The sequence below is a fragment of the Pan paniscus genome, chromosome 4 (assembly GCF_029289425.2).
Source record: "Pan paniscus chromosome 4, NHGRI_mPanPan1-v2.0_pri, whole genome shotgun sequence".
Lineage (NCBI taxonomy): Eukaryota > Metazoa > Chordata > Mammalia > Primates > Hominidae > Pan > Pan paniscus.
The window spans coordinates 36,909,791-36,930,412 of NC_073253.2; the positions used below are offsets into that span (position 1 = coordinate 36,909,791).

Here is a 20,622-nt window from a genome sequence, read left to right on the forward strand (position 1 = left end):
TATAAAAAGCGATTTGAAGAGGAAGGCTGGAAGTAGATAACTAGATAGGTCATTCTATTATTTCACATGAGTGCCTGACTTAGGACAGGTAAGAAAGAATGAAAAGAACAGACAGGTAATATCTCCAGCAGGTATAAGTGACAGGATGTGGCAACTGATTAGATGTAGGAAAAGAAGCTGTTAGCGCCAAAGACAAATCGGGTATTTCTAGCCAACGATACTAGGATATAAGTCAACAGTATCATTAAATGAGACTGGAAACAAAGAGGTTCCAGAAGGGACAGATAATGAGCTCCAAGAATACAAAACAGTGAGAAGCAGAAGGCAAAGAGAAAGAAAAAAGAAGTGCACAGCGAGAGAAAATAAAGACAGGTGTTAAACTATACAGAATGCTTTGGCAGTATTAAAGATGAGTAAACTACTATGTACAATTATATCCAGTCAGTCCCTGCAGCTAGATGCTTTAGTCCTAATTTTCAAGAGATACTAATACTAAATTATTTAACTCAGCTAGGCATGGTGGTTCATGCCTGTAATCCATTTTGGGAGGACAACACAGGAGGATCTCTTGAGTCCAGGAGTTTGAGACCAGCCTGGGCAACAAAGCAAGAACCTGTGTCTATAAAAAGATAAAATTATTTAACTCAACATTTTCCTCCCTGCCTTCATTGTAATATATATATATATATATAAAAAGATTTTCGAAGAGGTTATATGGTTTACCTAAAGTTACCAACTGCTTAGTGACAGGGCCTAGGTTAAAATGCAGGTCCTCTTTAGACTCAGTCTACTTCATGTCCTGAATTATGTTAGAGGCAGTACTTCCTTACATAAACCAATTATCCATGTCCCTTTATGGTCAGAGATGACCATCTGGGCATACCCCCTCACACTGTCAGTACCTGGAATTTTCTCTTGTGGTTCTTCTCTCTGCTCTATGTGACAGAAATCATATATGGCATCAACTAGCGAAACAGAAAAAGAACCAGGCAGACAATCCCTAATGAAAAGAAACATGACAGTAAACTAGGCCCCAAGAAATGTCTCTAAGGATTTGTCAGCAGTGCTGCACTTCTCCCACACACAGGTGTCCCTATCCCTTACCTTCAATACCTACCAAAAAAAATTCTGTCTAAAGCCACAAATGCCCTCACCAGTGGCCAAAACTAGTGAGAATCAAGCAGCAATAGGCATTTTCAACTGTTACTTAATTGAAAAGAAAAACATTCCCCATAAACATACATCGATTCTTAAGGATAATTTCTCTATTTATGCATTAGATTTTAGAGGGTAGGCCAGAAAACCTACCTACCATGCACAACATAATTTCAGTAGAAAAATGCATTTTGAATTCAAACAAAAAAAAATTATTTCATAACTCAAGACTATCTTCCATTTTTATAGTACATCTCAATTCAGACTAGCCACATTTAAGTGCTCAACAGGCTTTCATGACACTGTCAATAAAATGACTTAGTCTATATTATAAAGTGTCTTGTTACAACTCCTTTCTCTGAATGTGTAAAATGGTGAATATATAAGTTATAAAATTATTCAGGCCAAGCACTGTAGCTCACACCTAAAATCCCAGCACTTTGGGTGGCCAAGGCAGGAGGATCACTTGAGGCCAGGAGTTTGAGACCAGCCTGGGCAACTTACCAAGACCTCTTCTCTACAGAAAATAATTAGCCACATGTGGTAGAGTATACCTGTAGTCCTAGCTACTTGAAAAGCTGAGGCAGGAGGATCGCTTGAGCTCAGGAGTTTGGGGCTGCAACGAGCAACGACTGTGCCACTGCACTTCAGCCTGGGCAACAGAGTGAGACCCTATCTCTAAATATATATATATGTATATAATTACTCAAAATTTCCATACTGTAGCCTTCCTTAAATAACTTAAGGTTTCCATTCAAACAGAAAAATTAAGTACAGAAGAAAACAATTTTAATAAAAAGAAGAACAGGGCAGGAACTTTCTAAATCTTAGCAAGATTACACACTCAGGCATTCTGCTAGAAGATCTTCCTTCTTGACCTCAAGTAGCTCACTATATCCTGATACAAGAATCAAGAAGCTTCAGTTTCACAAACACTGTCCTACGATAAAAATACGAATACCACCAATTAACTAAAACAGGACCAAGGTCTAATGCTAATATACCACTTAAATCAATTATCTAACTACACCTAATCTCTTTGGAAAATAATCACAGCCACAAAAATGGACAAATTTCTGAAATCACATTATATAATAAACAAAGGAATATTTAATATTTAAACTGTGTTTTCCATCATGTTAACAGTGCAGAGGAAAATGCACCCAATTATCATAAGAATTTTCCTGGTTCTGACACCATATCACTGTTCATCAAATCTAAGGGAAGTGTTTCATTGTAAATTGGCTTCTCACTATTGCCTAGCTCCTTGCTCAAGACTATTCACTTTCAGAAAATCTTTTTGTAACTATAAAGTCTCAACATTTAGAATCGTGATTTATATTTTGTTTTATTTGTTCTGGATATATCTTCTTTGTGTCTGTGTAATTTTTAATTACACCAATTAGGTGAGAAATCTTTCAAAGACCAGGACTATTTTTTCTATTTCTTAAGCAACTATCTCCAAAGATAGCACTAGCAAAATGAAAAAGGCAAAAGCTTTACAGATAACACGAGTTAATAAGCCAGTTCTGCCACTTACTTGCTAGCTGACCTGTGTCTCAGATCTTTATTAGTAAAACGGAAATTTAAAATATCAATTTTGAATATTATGAGAATTCAATAAGATAATACAGGCAAAGCACATGGCACAAAGTAGACAGCTTGATGAAGAATACTACAACTGATAAGAGTAATCTAAAGCTGCTACTATATAAAACTGCTAAACATATTTCTTGCTAGTAAAGTTTTGCAAACATTTATATAAAAATCTCTTTTTGCTCTCCCTCTCCCTCTCCCTCTCTTTCCACGGTCTCCCTCTCTTTCCACGGTCTCCCTCTCCCTCTCTCTCCCTCTCCCTCTCTTTCCACGGTCTCCCTCTGATGCCAAGCCGAAGCTGGACTGTACTGCTGCCATCTCGGCTCACTGCAACCTCCCTGCCTGATTCTCCTGCTCAGCCTGCCGAGTGCCTGCGATTGCAGGCGCGTGCCACCACGCCTGACTGGTTTTCGTATTTTTTTGGTGGAGACGGGGTTTTGCTGTGTTGGCCGGGCTGGTCTCCAGCTCCTAACCACGAGTGATCCGCCAGCCTCGGCCTCCTGAGGTGCCGGGATTGCAGACGGAGTCTGGTTCACTCAGTGCTCAATGGCGCCCAGGCTGGAGTGCGGTGGCGTGATCTCAGCTCGCTACAACCTCCACCTCCCAGCCGCCTGCCTTGGCCTCCCAAAGTGCCGGGAGTGCAGTCTCTGCCCGGCCGGCACCCCGTCTGGGAAGTGAGGAGCGTCTCTGCCTGGCCACCCACCGTCTGGGACGTGAGGAGCCCCTCTGCCTGGCTGCCCAGTCTGGAAAGTGAGGAGCGCCTCTTCCCGGCTGCCACCCCATCTAGGAAGTGAGGAGCGCCTCTTCCCAGCCGCCATCCCATCTAGGAAGTGAGGAGCGTCTCTGCCCGGCCGCCCATCGTCTGAGATGTGGGGAGCGCCTCTGCCCCGCCGCCCCATCTGGGATGTGAGGAGCGCCTCTGCCCGGCCGCGACCCCGTCTGGGAGGTGAGGAGCGTCTCTGCCCGGCCGCCCCGTCTGAGAAGTGAGGAGACCCTCCGCCCGGCAGCCACCCCGTCTGGGAAGTGAGGAGCGTCTCCACCCTGCAGCCACCCTGTCCGGGAGGGAGGTGGGGGTCAGCCCCCGCCAGGCCAGCCGCCCCGTCCGGGAGGTGAGGGGCACCTCTGCCCAGCCGCCCCTACTGGGAAGTGAGGAGCCCCTCTGCCCGGCCAGCCGCCCCGTCCGGGAGGGAGGTGGGGGGGGGTCAGCCCCCCCGCCCGGCCAGCTGCCCCGTCCGGGAGGGAGGTGGGGGGGTCAGCCCCCCCGCCCGGCCAGCCGCCCCGTCCGGGAGGGAGGTGGGGGGGTCAGCCCCCCACCCGGCCAGCCGCCCCATCCGGGAGGTGAGGGGCGCCTCTGCCCGGCCGCCTCTACTGGGAAGTGAGGAGCCCCTCTGCCCGGCCAGCCACCCCGTCCGGGAGGGAGGTGGGGGGTCAGCCCCCCGCCCAGCCAGCCGCCCCGTCCGGGAGGTGAGGGGCGCCTCTGCCCGGCCGCCCCTACTGGGAAGTGAGGAGCCCCTCTGCCCGGCCACCACCCCGTCTGGGAGGTGTACCCAACAGCTCATTGAGAACGGGCCATGATGACAATGGCGGTTTTGTGGAGTGGAAAGGGGGGAAAGGTGGGTAAAAGATTGAGAAATCGGATGGTTGCCGTGTCTGTGTAGAAAGAAGTAGACATGGGAGACTTTTCATTTTGTTCTGTACTAAGAAAAATTCTTCTGCCTTGGGATCCTGTTGATCTGTGACCTTACCCCCAACCCTGTGCTCTCTGAAACATGTGCTGTGTCCACTCAGGGTTAAATGGATTAAGGGCGGTGCAAGATGTGCTTTGTTAAACAGATGCTTGAAGGCAGCATGCTCGTTAAGAGTCATCACCACTCCCTAATCTCAAGCACCCAGGGACACAAACACTGCGGAGGGCCGCAGGGTCCTCTGCCTAGGAAAACCAGAGACCTTTGTTCACGTGTTTATCTCCTGACCTTCCCTCCACTATTGTCCTATGACCCTGCCAAATCCCCCTCTGCGAGAAACACCCAAGAATGATCAATAAAAAAAAAAAAAAGAAAAAGAAAATCTCTTTTCATTCTTTATCGACAAAGTTTAAAAATGGTCTTGTTCCCATCTCCACCTCCTAGAAATCAAGTTAAAAGAACTACATACAGTGGAATATAATTTGCCAGCTCTTCTTTTTTTCCCTTCAACAACTACTACCAAATTGCACTCTCACATATTCACAGCACTAATTCATTATAAGGTTGAATCATATGAAACCACCATTTTTATATATCAAAACTGGTCAGCTTATTGGCCATTTCACGTTTTAACCTGTAATTTACATGCTCAAAGAGCACTTTAGTGATCCCAACCTGGAATTAATTTGCTACATATAAGCAAAGGCTGTTAAATGAGGGCTTTGAAATAAAGAGAAATTTAAAAGTTCATTCTTATTTTAATGCTTTTACTTTTGGACTGTTTTTACCAACAATACTATTGATACCAAATGTGTGGGGTTTTTTCCCCCAACACCAACCAATTCCCCAACTCTTTGGACACCATCTAGATGTCCTACAATTCAGTTCAATTCTGATACTACCTACCTGGACTATCACAGATCCCACAGGTTAAGGGCTCATTTCAGACACCAGTCACAAGTCCCAAGTCACCAGTCACAAGTCACAGATTGCCGCCCATACTGACTAACTTTCTATAAACTGGGGGTTTCCATGACCCTCTCCTCGGATTTGATAATTTTCTAGAAGCGCTCTCAGAACTCATGGAAGCAGTTTACTTACTATTAGTAGCTTATTAAAGGACACAACTCAGGAACAGCCAAATAGAAGAGATGCACAGGGCAAGGTAACAAAGTATTGGAGGCAGACCCAAATACAGGAGATGAAATTATTTGCCACAGAAATTCTGGAGATAGTCTCAACAGAATCTACCTCAACAGTTTTCAAATCTAGGTCACAATAAAATCATCAAAAGAACTTTAAAAAAAAAAATTGCCCTAACTCTAAGAGATGAGGGCCATAAGGGGTAGTGTAATAAAGTCCCCTAGATGCTTCTCATATACATCTAGAGTAGCAAAACACTGTTTTATGAGGATTTTTTTCATACTTGTACATTTTATAAATCAAAACTAAATTTTGAGGCCAGGCGCCACGGCTCACATCTGTAGTTGCAGCACTTTGGGAGGCTGAGGTGGGAGGATGGATTGAGACCAGGAGTTCAAGACCAGCCTGGGGAACATAGAAGACACTGTCTCTACAATAAATAAATTTTTAAAAGAAAAAAATAACTAAATTTTGAGGGGAAAAATATGCTTTCCTAGTCTGGGTAAAGTTCCAGAGGTTCTACTCTGCCAGAACAGAAGGCTAGTACTATTCAGAATAACCTAATTCAAATGACAATCATACAAACATTCATGGTACAGTTCTACACAGTTTCCACGTAAAAAAAAATCACCCCACATTATCAGGCAGACAACATGTATACCAAGAAATATTTCTCTAATTCCTAGTATTTCAAGTAATGTGGAAAAGTTTACATTTTAGAAAGACTATTGTGATTTAATCTGTAAAACATAAAAGAAAATTTGAAGTATTTCACTAGGATCATCATGGTAATCTTCAATTACTACTAATATTTCTACATATTAAAAAAATCCAAGTTTGCTGAATACTAAATAAAACATTAACAATTTGTTTTATTTAAGTGTAACCAATCCACTAAAAAAGAAATCATAGTTAAAATAGAATTCCTACTGAATTTCAATTTAAACATTTAAAAGCAAGAATAATCTTACTGTTCTAGAATCCGAGAATGGATTATATTCATCAAGTCCTGGTGGAACATTTCTTGTCACTTGTGTAACTGATGGATCCTAGAATAAAATTCAAAGGAGAAAAAAAAGATTACTTATCCTTTAAAAAATAATTTTGATATTTACATACCATTTGCTTTATCTATACTTGTGGTCATGCAGCAAGGCTAACAGAGGAAAATAAAAGAAGGCTCTCAGATTTACTGTCTCATTTCAACAATGGTGAAATTTAAACCCATACAACCTTCACATTCTCAAAGGAAAACAAAAACTGAGTTAGATTCAAATCAGCTGCAAGCTATTACATCAAGATAAAAAGTAGACCACCTCTTAATAGCTGTGTGGAACTGACTACACAAAAGCATCTCGGGTAGACCCACCATCATTTCCTTTGGCCTCGACAAAGAGTTCACGTTCCCCCTTTTTATAACAGCTTCAGTTTTTCCCACTGAAGATTTCATACTGCATTACAAATCAATGTCATACAGCCAACATCTAGAGCATTCAATATTAAATACCTCTTGTTTTATTCTACTCCAATATCTCTACTGTAGTTTATTTCACCACACGATCGTAGACTGTCTTCCCTTTTCCAAGTATAATACATGATCACACCATTCCAATTTTTCAAATCTTTTAATAGTAGGCTTTCATGAAAATAACCAAATCACACAGTGAGAGGGAAAATGGCAGATAGGAGGCAATACTAACTTGCAGCTCCCACTTAATGGACAGAGCAGCAAGTGGAGACCTACATCGTGAACCTCTTGCTCCAAAAACTATGCAGGAACATACCAGGAAATCCGAGAGAATCCACAGACCCTTTGAAGAAGGTGGATTGCTGCTGCAGGTTCCTGGGACAGCCGAGGAACGCCGAAGACAAAGGACATAATCTCTTGGGAGCTCTATGGTCCTGCCACCGCCTGATCCTCCTCCTACTACTGCAGCTAATGTGCTCTTGAAAGTGCCACCTCCTGGCTGGAGGCCAACCAACACAAAACCAGCGTACTTAAAAATATCCACTTCACTCTGCTGCTACCTCCACGGGAACAGGTGTTGGTATCCATGGCTGACAGACCTGAAGATGGATCACATCACAGGACTCTTTGCAGACAGTCCCCAATAACATCCCAGAGCCCAGTAGCTCCACTGGGTGGCTTGATCCAGAAGAGAAATAACAATCACTGTAGTTCAGCTCTCAGGAAGCCCCATCCCTACAGGAAAGGGAGGAGCACCACATCAAGGGAGCACCCGGTGGGACAAAAGAAACTGAACAGCAGCCCTTGAGTTCCAGATCTTCCCTCTGATATAGTCTACCCAAATAAGAAGAAACAAAAAAAAACAATTCCAGTAATATGACAAAACAAGGTTAACACCCCGAAAAGATCACACTAGCTCACCAGCAATGGATCCAAACCAAGACAAAACCTCTAAACTTCCAGAAAAAAAATTCAGAAGGTCAACTTTTAAGCCGATCAAGGAGGCACCAGAGAAAGGTAAAGGCCAACTTAAAGAAATTAAAAAAAAAAAAAAAAAGATACAGGATATGAATGGAAAAATTTTCAGTGAAATAGCATAAATAAAAAACAATCGCAACTTCTGGAAACCAAGGACACACTTAGAGAAATGAAAAATGTACTGGAAAGTCTCAGCAATAAAATCGAGCTAGTAGAAGAAAGAACTTCAGAGCTCAAAGACAAGGCTTTCGAATTAACCCAATCCAACAAAGACAAAGAAAAAAAGAGTTTTAAAAAATGAAAAAAGTCTCCAACAAGTTTGGGATTATGTTTAACAACCAAACCTAAGAATAATTGTTCTCAAGGAAGAAGAGAAATCTAAAAGTTTGGAAAACATATTTGAAAGAATAATTGAGGAAAACTTCCCCGGCCTTGCTAGAGATCTAGACATCTAAACACAAGAATCTCAAAAAACACCTGGGAAATTCATCATAAAAACATCATCACCTAGGCACATAGTCATCAGGTTATCTAAAGTCAAGACAAAGGAAAGAATCTAAAGAGCTGTGAGGCAAAAGCATCAGGTAACCTATAAAGAAAAATCTATCAGATTAACAGATTTCTCAGCAGAAATCCTACAGGCTAGAAGAGCTGAGGTCCTACCTTTAATCTCCTTAAACAAAACAATTATCAGCCAAGAATTCTGTATCCAGCAAAACTAAGCTTTATAAATGAAGGATACATACTTTTTTCAGACAAAGAAATGCTGAGAGAATTTGCCACTACAAAGCCAGCACTACAAAAACTATGAAAACGAGCTCTAAATATTGAAACAAATCCTCAAAATACACCAAAATGGAATCTCCGTAAAGCATAAATCTCACAGGCCCTATAAAACAATACAATGAAAAAAAAAAGAAAAAAGAAAAGGTATTCAGGCAACAAATAGCACAATGAATAGAACAGTACCTCACATCTCAAAAATAACGTTGATTGTAAATGGCTTAAATGCTCCACTTAAAGGATACAGAATGGCAGAATGGATAAGAATTTACCAACTATCTGCTGTCTTCAAGAGACTCAACTGACACATAAGTACTCACATAAACTTAAGGTAAAGGCCTAGAAAAAGATATTCTATGCAAATGGACACCAAAAGCAAGCAAGAGTAGTTATTTTTATATCAGACAAAACAAACTTTAAAGCAACAGCACTTAAAAAAGACAAAGAGGGACATCATATGATGATAAAAGGAATAGTCCAACAGGAATATATCAAAATCCTAAATACATATGCACCTAACACTGGAGGTCCCAAATTTATAAAACAAGTACTACTAGACCTAAGAAATGAGATAGACAGCAACACAATAATAGTGGGGGACTTCAATACTCTACTGACAGCACTAGACAGGTCATCAAGACAAAAAGTCAACAAAGAAACAATGGATTTAAACTATACCCTAGGACAACCAGACTTAACAAATATTTACAGAATATTCTACCCAACAACTGCAGAACATACAAGCATACATTCTCTTCATCAGCACATGGAACATTCCCCAAGATAGACCACATCATAGGGACAAAAAAAGTCTCAACAAATATAAGGAAATCAAAATTACATCAAGTACTCTTTCAGACCACAGTGGAATAAAATTGGAAATCAACTCCAAAAGGAACCCTTAAAACCATAAAAATACATGGAAATTAAATAACCTGCTCCTGAATGATGACTGGGTCAACATTAACATCAAGATGGAAATTAAAAAATTATTTGAACTGAACAATAATAGTGACACAACCTATCAAAACCGCTGGGAAATGGCAAAAGTGGTGCTAAAAGGAAAGTTCATAGTATTAAATGCTTACATCAAAAAGTCTGAAACAGCACAAACAGACAATCTAAGGTCACACCTCAAGGAACTAGAGAAACAAGAACAAACCAAACCCAAACCCAGAAGAAGAAAAGAAGTAACCAAGATCAGAGCAGAACTAAATGAAATAGAAACAAACAAATACAAAAGATAAAAGAATCAAAAAGCTGGTTCTTTGAAATGAGAAATAAAACTGATAGACCATTAGCAATATTAACCAAGAAAAAAAGAGAAAAGATCCAAATAAGCATAATTAGAAATGAAACAAGAGACATTACAACCAATACCACAGAAATACAAAGATCATTCAAGGCTACTACAAACACCATTACACAAATAAACTAGAAAACCCAGAGGAGACAGATAAATTCCTGGAAATATACAACCCTTGTAGAATAAGCCAGGAAGAAATATAAACTCTGAACAGACCAGTAACAAGCAGTGAGACTGAAATGGTAATTAAAAAGTTACCAACAAAAAAAAAGTCCATGGCCAGATGGATTCACAGCTGAATTCCATCAGACATTCAATGAAGAATTGGTATCAATCCTATTGACACTATTCCGAAAAACAGAGAGGGAATCCCCCCCTAAATCATTCTATGAAGCCAGTATCACCCTAATACCAAAACCAGGAAAGGACATAACAAAAAAAGAAAACTACAGGCCAATATCCCTGATGAACAGAGATGCAAAAATCCTCAACCAAATACTAGTTAACCAAATTCAACAGCATATCAAAAAGATAATCCACCATAATCAAGTGGTTTCATAAGAGGGATGCAGGCATGGCTTAACATCCACAAGTCAATAAATGTGATACACCACATAAACAGAATTAAAAACAAGAATTACCTGATCATCTCAATAGACAAAAAAAAAGCATTTGACAAAATCCAGTATCCCTTTATGAAAAAGCCTCAGCAAAATCGGCATAAAAGGGACATATCTTAAGGTAATAAAAGCCATCTATGACAAACCTACAGCCAACATTACACTGAACGGGGAAAACTTGAAAGCATTCCCCTTAGGAACTGGAACAAGACAAGGATGCCCACTTTCACCACTTCTATTCTACACCGTACTGGAAGTCCTAGCCAGAGGAATTAGACAAGAAAAAGAAACAAAGGGCATCCAAATTAGTAAAGAGGAAGTCAAACTATTGCTGTTTGCTGATGACATGATCATATACCTAGAAAACCCTCAAGATTCATCCAAAAAGCTCCTAGAACTGGTAAATGAATTCAGCAAAGTTTCAGGAAACTAAAACATTTGTGTACAACATTAATGTACACAAATCAGCAGCCATACTATATACCAAAAGCAACCAATCTAAGAATCAAATCAAGAACTCCACCCCTTTTAAAATAGCTGCAAAAAAAAAAAAAAAAAAAACTTGGGAATATACCTAACCAAAGAGGTGAAAGACCTCTACAAGGAAAAGTACAGAACACTGCTGAAAGAAATCATAGATGACACAAACAAATGAAAACACATCCCATGCTCATGGATGGGTAGAATCAATATTGTGAAAATGACCATACTGCCAAAAGCAATCTGCAAATTCAATGCAATTAACATCAAAATACCATCATCATTCTTCACAGAACTAGAAAAACAATCCTGAAATTCATATGGAACCAAAAAGGAGCCCACATAGCCAAAGCAAGACTAAGTAAAAAGGACAAAACTGGAGGCATTACATTACGAGACTTCAAACTACACCATAAGGCCATAGTCACCAAAAGAGCATGGTACTGGTATAAAAACAGGCACACAGACCAATGGAATGGAATAGAGAACCCAGAAATAAACCCAAATACTTACCGTCAGCTGATCTTCCACAATGCAAACAAAAACATAATGTGGAGAAAGGACACCCTATTCAACAAATGGTGCTGGGATCATTGGCAAGCCACATGTAGAAGAATGAAACTGGATCCTCATCTCTCACCTTATACAAAAATCAACTCAAGATGGATCAAAGACCTAAATCTAAGACCTGAAACCATAAAAATTCTAGAACATAACATTGGAAAAATCTTTCTTGACATTGGCTTAAGGAAAGACTTTATGACCAAGAACCCAAAAGCAAACACAACAACAAAAAAGGATAATAGATGGGACTTAATTAAACTAAAAAGCTTGTGCACAGCAAAAGAAATAATCAGCAAACAGACAACACATAGAGTAGGAGAAAATCTTCACAATCTATACATTTGACAAAGGACTAATACCCAGAGTCTACAAGGAACTCAAACAAATCAGCATGAAAAAAACAATCCCATCAAAAAGTGGGCTAAGGACATGAATAGACAATTATTAAAAGAAGATGTACAAATGGCCCATAAACATATGAAAAATGCTCAACATCACTCATTATCAGGGAAATGCAAAGCAAAACCACAATGTGATACCAACTTACTCCTGCAAAGACAGCCATAATCAAAAAATAATAGATATTGGTGTGGATGTGGTAAAAAGGGAACACTTTTACACTGTTGGTGAAAATGTAAACTAGTACAAACACTATGGAAAACAGGGTGGAAATTCCTTAAAGAACTAAAAGCAGATCTACCATTTGATCCAGCAATCCCACTCCTGGATATCAATCCAAAGGAAAAGAAGTCATTATATGAAAAAGATATTTGCACAGGCATGTTTATAGCAGCACAATTTGCAATTGCAAAAATATGGAACCAGTCTAAATTCACATCAATCAACGAGTGGATACAGAAAATGTGGCATATATATACACATACATACACACACACACACACACACACACACACACACACACACACACACACACACCATGGAATACTACTCAGCCATGAAAAGGAATGAAATAGTGGCATTTGCAGCAACCTGGATGGAATTGGAGATATTATTCTAAGTGAAGTTACTGAGGACTGGAAAACCAAACATTGTATGTTCTCACAAGTGGGAGTTAAGTTATGAGGACACAAAGGCATAAGAATGATACAATGAACTTCAGGGACTCATGGGAAAGGGTGGGAGTTGGGTGACGGATAAAAGACTACATAATGGGTGCAGTGTACACTGCTCGGGTGACAGGTGCACCAAAATCTCAGAAATCACCAGTGAGAAACTTATTCATGTAACCAAACACCACCTGTTCCCCAAAAACCTACTGAAATTTTTTAAAAACCTGAATCACAAAATTGTAGTATATGTATGTGTGTGTATAAAGTATACATATATAATGAATATCTCAACAAAATCAACTATGTAATTCATGTGAAAAGCATTTATAATGAACATCTCAGCATAATGAACATTAACAAAAGTCAACTACATAATTCACATGAAAAGCATTTTCCAAACTGTCATGTAGGCTAACCTTCGAATTTCTAGTCTCAAACTTTAGTATGCATCAAAATCAAATAAGACACAGAGTGTTGCACCCAACCCCCAGAATTTCTCATTCAGTAGGTCTGGGGTGGGGTCTGAAAACCTGTATTTCTAAAAGGTTCTCAGGTGATACCACTTCTGCTGGTCTGGAGACTTTTGCTCTTTAGTCTACATGTACCTTCTCCAATTCACCTTCCTCAACACAGCCATTCTTTACCTCTCAAAAATGCAAAGCTATTCTTGCCATTCCCTTCCTCCAACCTCTTTCCTCTGTCCTTTATCCATTTCAGATTTTTAGAGGCTCTACACAAACTATAAAACAAAACACAAATTCCTTAAAATGAGATACAAGGCTTCTAACCATCTAGCCTGCCTATTTTTCCAGCCTTATAAATTCGTATGAGAAAGATCTTTCTCCCTTAACCAAATGAAACAAGCTACTGAATAAGGAGCCTCAAATTTGGCATAAAGCAAGTAGTAAGGATAAATTAAAAGTATGACACAGACAAAACATAAAGGCTTTAGTCTTGCTCAACAGTAAAATGGGAAAGAGGGAATGAAATCACTCCACTTACTTTCCCAGGGTTCCCCTCCAAAGTTTACCCAAAAGTGTAAGCAGCAAGAAGATTATCAAGAGAGAAGGCATGTGTCAGTGAGAAAATTGAGAAAATAGAAACATGTCATTTTAATCAAAATTTTCAACTTAGCATTGCTAAAGTTAACCTAATTTAGAAGTGAGTTTAGGGTCAACAAGCACTTTCATCAAATCCAGATGGTCCAGCTGTAGTCTCAATGCCTACCCTCACCATCATCTACAAAACCAGTAACCAGTGAGTCCTCAAATATCAGTTATACTCTTCCTTTGCGTTGCTTCCTCTAGTTAGAATAGTTTTCCCAGCAGGGTCAGCCTAGCAATCTCTTCCTCTTCCTTACAGGCTCAGTCTAAATATTACCTCATATGCTAAGCAATGATCTTTCTGATACCTTCCCTCTACCCAAGTCTCTCTACTCCACGCTCAATGTTCCCACAGCACTTATGAGAGCTCCATCAACATCTATTTCCCTGAACGATGATAATCTTCATGCAAGCCTTTTCTTCCCCCAATTAGACTGTGAACTCTTTGAAACCAGAAACAGTTTTTTTTTTTTTTGAGACGGAGTCTTGCTGTTGCCCAGGCTGCTGAAGTGCCGTAGCACGATCTCAGCTCACCACAACCTCCACCTCCCCCATTCAAGTGATTCTCCTGCCTCAGTCTCCCAAGTAGCTGGGATTACAAGCATGTGCCACCATGCCTGGCTAATTTTTGTATTTTTAGTAGAGACAGGGTTTCACCATGTTGGCCAGGCTGGCCTTGAACTCCTGGCCTCAAGTGATCCACCTGCCTCAGCCTCCCAAAGTGCTGGGATTACAAGCATGAGCCACCGCTCCCGGCCTTCAAATGTTTTTACTATATCTGTTGTGGTGATCTGTGATCAGTGATCTTTTTTTTTTTCTTAATCATACATGCCTGGTGATATTCTGTTTCTTCAACGAGTATTATTACCACCTCTGTGGGGAAATACCCAAAGAGTAATTCTTCAAGATAATAGCAGCAGTAGTAACCAATAAATACTTCTTGAAAAAAAAAAGCATAAAGATAGTTCAAAAAGTGTAAATAAAAAGATGTTTAATCCCATTCATAAAAGAAACACTCATTAAGACTACACTGATTTAATCATTTCTCACCTATCAAATTAGCAAAAAATCTAAAAGTCTGACATACTCTACTGACAAAGCTGTAAGGAAGCAGGCATTCTCATGCATTGCTAATGGGAATAAAGACTGTTACAACCTTTATGGAGGGCAAGTTGGCAATACCTAGCAAAATAACATCTGCATTTATCCTTTGACCCACAGTCTCACTTCTAGGAACCTACTCCAAAGAAATATCGGCAAAATTCTATTTGTAACCACATGGAAGCACCACACTAATTAATCGACTGGAAGCAACCTAAATATATATAAATAGAAGATGACTGAATAAACCATGACAATCTACATGATAAAGTACTATGCAGCTGAGTATCATTATGCAGTTGTAAAATGGTATAAGGAGATATAAAAGTGCTATGGGCTGAGTGAAAAAAGCAAGGTGCAGAGGAGTGTAAACAAATGTTAACCTTTGGTGCAAAAGGCAGATAAAAATGAATGTGTGTTTATGTTTTTTAAAAGGAAGAGTAATCCAAAAACTAATAAAAATGATAGACTTCGAAGCTAGACTTAATTTTACATTGTTTTATAGCCTCTACTTTGGAACCATGAAATGTTTTCGTAATTACAAAACAAAATTAACTCAAAAAGAAAAAAGGAGGGAGACAGAATGTAGGATCAGAAAGATGAGTCCTGCTTAGCCAACATTCACGCTATCAACGTCATTCTCTCAGTGCCACAGAAGTACGAGTCCAACTCTCACTTTACAAATACACACATCTAATTATCTTGAGTGTGCTAAAATTCACCTTAAATACTTTTAAAAGCCAATAAATAAATAAGGTATAACTTAGTTCCAAAGAGACTAAAATCATCCTTCCAATTTTCTACTTTCAACTACAGTGACTAAAGTGCACTTGTTTCCTTCTAGATTCTAGAAATTTAATCCTGGCTAGAAGTTAACAGGCAATTTGATAAAATCATTTTCTCAAGTGAACTGAGTTCACTCTCCTAATGCAGTATTAGATGACAAAGCATTAAAGTATGTACACAATATACCAAGAATGACACTAGATTTAGGAAGGTAAAGAACTGATATCTCTGAATTATTACATAATTAATGTTTCAAATTAGCTTTAGCAACTGTAGTGTTGAGGAAGCCATAGTCTCTAAACTGGGAGAAGACAACAAAACTGAAAAAGAATTAAGTAACGATAAATGATATTGACGCCTATTAAGTATTCAGCATTTACTTTTACATTTACTTTTATTTCCAATCTTTGCTATGATCTTTCCTGGTAGACTGTATCATTCTATTTTTCAGAGAAAGAAGCTGTGGCCTTAAACAAGGTCAGGAAACTTCCTTAAGATCAATTAGTGCATGTCTGAGACAAAAATTAAACTAGGACTTTCCAATTCCTAATTCCTTATTAATAATTCCAAAACTGTGGCAGGAAAATGTTAATTCTTCTTCTCCAACATAATCAAAATGAAATTATTTCAACTGATAATTTGGTTTCTTCTTTGGCTGTGGTTCTCAAACTTCAGCATGCATTGCGGTCACCTGGAGGGCTTGTAAAATCCAGATTGCTGAGCGTCACTCTGAACGTACCTTGTTTCTGATTCAGTAGGTCTGGGATGATGCCTGAGAATTTATATTTCTAATAAGGAAAAGATTCTCAGATAGTCTTATTTTGTTGACTTAGAGGATCATACTTGGCTTCTGTATTTTATTAACTTTTAAGTAGCAAGTAAAGATATTCTTCAGAGTTTAATTTAAATATCATGTGGATCTGACTATGCATAGACATTAGAGTTATATCTTTACATCATTAGTTAAGCCAAGGCTACTCTGTCAATACTCTAGTAATGCCACTTAACTTTACAGTGTTACTTCACAGTGTTTACTTCATATTTCACTAAAATATCAATATGGATATGAAAACAAATGTTTTTCCAAACAAGAGAATAAAAGTTTACATCTAGCACAATTAGTTTATATCTTCAATACTAGGTTTCTCTACCAAATTCTCCAGAGGAATGAACCTTCACTGTATTCCAAATGCTCTCCTACACCATGCACTGAATTGGATATTTCTTAATCACTGCCACACATAACCTGAAAGATGCAACCTGGGAGACAGTGCTTTCACCTGCTGGAGATAAGGAGATTGACTCAATCAACTTATATGACTAATCAAGCTCAGTCTCCTGTTTATTTCTCTCTGTACATATGTCATTTTTAAGCTAAATAGTAGTCTAATAACATAAAAATCTACATGGATGATTATTGTACAGCTATACATTATATATCCACTTACTATGATATCTGCTAACACAGGCTTGGGTTTCATGATTAGTATCCAAAACCTTCTATGTCCTGGGTACTTGTTCTGTAGCAGAAAAAAGCACTAGTCTAGGAATCAGAAACTGAGCACCTGGTAACGACCAATACTGTGACATCAGGCAAGTCACTCAAACTCTCTCGATTTTCTCATCTTTAAAATTAAGGGGAAATTTGATAATCACAATGGTCAACCATAGTTCAGAAATGTTATGCTACGGATTGCTGGCTGCCTGTATTCAAATTCCAGTTCCATTACTAAGAAGCTATAAACTTTGAACAAGTCACTTCGTATTTCACTGTACCTCAGTTTTTTCATCAGTAAAATGTATCATATAATTCATGAGTTACTACATGTAAAGTGCTTAATATAGTTTCCACACATGGGAAAGACTCAAATAAGTGACAGGTGAGGCTGCTATCGTCATTACCACCAACAGTAAGTTAAGGATCAAGCAAAAAAGCTCTCCACCTAAGGCTAACTGAGAATTGTAAAAAGTATAGCAAATATTAGGTAATGAATAGGACAAAAAACACCCACCTGTGTTTCCTTAAAACACGTTCTAAGGAAAGCAACCAGAAGCAGTTCTTTGCCCAATCTTTGTGTCACGTGACCCTATTAACTTGGCTACATAACTAAGAATAAGAAACTGGCCTCTGTGCCAAAGGCAACTATCTTTAGAATTGGACACGAGGAAACCTGGCAGGCCCAACAGAAGCAACTCGGTACCGACTAACTGCTAATCAATCCAATCCTATTCCCATTTTTGAGGAGACTGAATATGAGACATAAAATTGGGAACTATAACAGCAGCAGTAGAAGCTGACAACAGCCATGGTAGAAAGAGTGACAAACAGAAGCTAAGTTATAGGAAGGTGGCCAGAAAAGGGAGCAGAGAGCAGCAGGTAAAGCATCTGAGGGGAACAGCAATTACTAGAGTTGCCAATGAGTCACCATAGCAAAAACAGAGCCAATAAATATGGTTACTGTTATTTTAACTGGTGAGAAATGACTTTGTGTTACAGAAGTTTTCACAATGTCCTGCAGATCATCAGAAGGGCCTCAGCTTTTTTTTTCCTTACCTCCCACATTGTCTAGAGGTTAGGGGAAAAAAAGGAAAAGGGAAGCAAAAAAGAGGAGGGAAGGAAAAGCAAGGAGGAAGCCTTTCCCCCAAGGTAGGGGGGAAAATCTTCTTCATATCTAAGCTTAATCTCCTCCTAACTTTTCTTAGGATCACCCTGTCAATTATCCTTTTCTCTCATATGTTCAACTGCTTCTTCCCAGCAAGATACCTCACATTTCAAGTCTTGATCATCTTTAAAATGCACACAAGCAAAACAAAAAACAAACAAACAAAAAAATCCCTCCTCCACCCCAGAGATCAATCTGCCAGTATTTCTCATGTGTCAATGGCAATGAACTCCTTACTGGTCTTCCCTCCCTATCCTCCGACCCCATGCCAATCTATTCTTCATAATAAGCCAGAATCAGCTTTTCAAAATACAAACCTTTTCATGTCATTCCTACAGATATAATTAATGTGAAGTAGATATATTTGAGGCCTTTGAAATTTTTAAATACTTGGGAATGGGCAATGAAAACTGGCGAAATCATTTATTGAACAGATTGCAATGACAGGTAAATTCTCACCATTAAGTGACTGCTAAGAACTGGAGACAAACTTTAGACCGGCAATAATAAATGACATTCTTTTATCACACACATCCTACAGTGTGCAAAAGCCATCTACTGTTGTAGTAATGCATTTTATAGATGTGCTATACACCTGTGCTACCTGTAAATATGGTAGCCACCAGCCACATGTAGCTCTTAAAATGTAGTCCAATTGAGATGTGCTAAAAGTATAAAATACATTAGATTTTCAATTTCAAAGATTTAGCAAAACAATGTAAAATATCTCTAATTTTTATATATCGGGGGAACCCACCCCCAATATTTCAACGTAAGTTCTATTTTGCATAAGTGTCGGCCGGCTAGAAATAAAGAGAGACAGTATAAAGAGAGGAATTTAACAGCTGGGCCACCAGGGATGACATCACATATCAGTAGGACCGTGATGCCCCCCTGAGCCTCAAAACCAGCAAGTTTTTATTAAGGATTTCAAAAGGGGAGGGGGTGTATGAACAGGGAGTAGGTACAAAGATCACATGCTTCAAAGGGCAAAAAGAAGAACTACTAATAACAATCTAACAAAGATCACATGCTTCTGAGGAAACAGGACAAAAGGCAAAAGCAGAACTCCTGATAAGGGTCCAACAAAGATCACAAGGCAAAAGGCAAAAGCAGAACTACTGATAAGGGTCCAACAAAGATCATGAGGCAAAGGGCAAAAGCAGAACTACTGATAAAGGTCTATGTTCAGCCGGTGCACGTATTGTCTTGATAAACATCTTAAACAACAGACAACAGGGTTCAAGAGCAGAGAACCGGTCTGACCACAAACTTATCAGGGCGGAGTTTTTTCCCCACCCTAGTAAGCCTAAGGATACTGCAGGAGACCAGGGCATATCTCAGTCCTTATCTCAACTGCATAAGACAGACATTCCCAGAGCAGCTGTTTATAGACCTCCCCCTAAGAATGCATTCCTTTCCCAGGGTATTAATATTAATATTCCTTGCTAGGAAAATAATTTAGCAATATCTTCTCTACTTGCAGGTCCATTTATAGGCTCTCTGCAAGAAGAAAAATATGGCTCTTTTTGCCCAACCCCGCAGGCAGTCAGACCTTATGGTTGCCTTCCCTTGTTCCCTAAAAATCGATGTTATTCTGTTCTTTTTCAAGGTGCACTGATTTCATTTTGTTCAAACACACGTTTTGCAATCAATTTGTACAGTTAACACAATTATCACAGTGGTCCTGAGGTGATGTACATTCTCAGCTTATGAAGATAACAGGATTAAAGACAGGCATAAGAAATTATAAAAGTATCATTTGGGAGCTGATAAATGTCCATATTAAAATGAAATAACCTCTGCTGTGGCTCCAGCTGGTCCCTCCGTTCGGGGTCCCTGACTTCCTGCAACATTTATATTGATTAGGTGTTGAAATAAGATTCTTTATATGGAGTAAAATAAAATGTATTACAATTAAGTTCACTTGGTTTTTCCTTTTTTTCTAATATGGCTACTAGAAAATTTTAAATTGCATATGCGGCAGAAATTATATTTCTATTGGACAGTACTGATCCAGGCACTACAACTTATTCAAGACTGGCTCATAGAATAATTTCACTTTTGTCCATTTGGACAAATTCAATTATGTTAGCAAAAAGAAATATGACAAACTAGACT

At 39.1% G+C, this 20,622-nt stretch overlaps 1 protein-coding gene across 2 annotated transcripts in view; it reads right to left on the reverse strand.

The window, feature by feature from the left end:
- SCAMP1 (secretory carrier membrane protein 1) overlaps positions 1–20,622 on the reverse strand; it is a 121,961-nt gene that overhangs the window by 83,543 nt on the left and 17,796 nt on the right. Inside the window, exons 1-2 of one of the 2 annotated variants that reach the window (XM_055112277.3) lie at positions 7,364–8,213; positions 6,551–6,628 (exon numbers count right to left, since the gene is read on the reverse strand). Coding sequence is in view for 1 of the 2 variants with exons in the window: in XM_003805053.6 (XP_003805101.1) it covers positions 6,551–6,628 (78 nt within the window). In the remaining variant the exon portion in view is untranslated. Of the gene's footprint in view, positions 1–6,550; positions 6,629–7,363; positions 8,214–20,622 lie in introns of those variants that run through there. The other variant, XM_003805053.6, reaches the window with a different exon arrangement.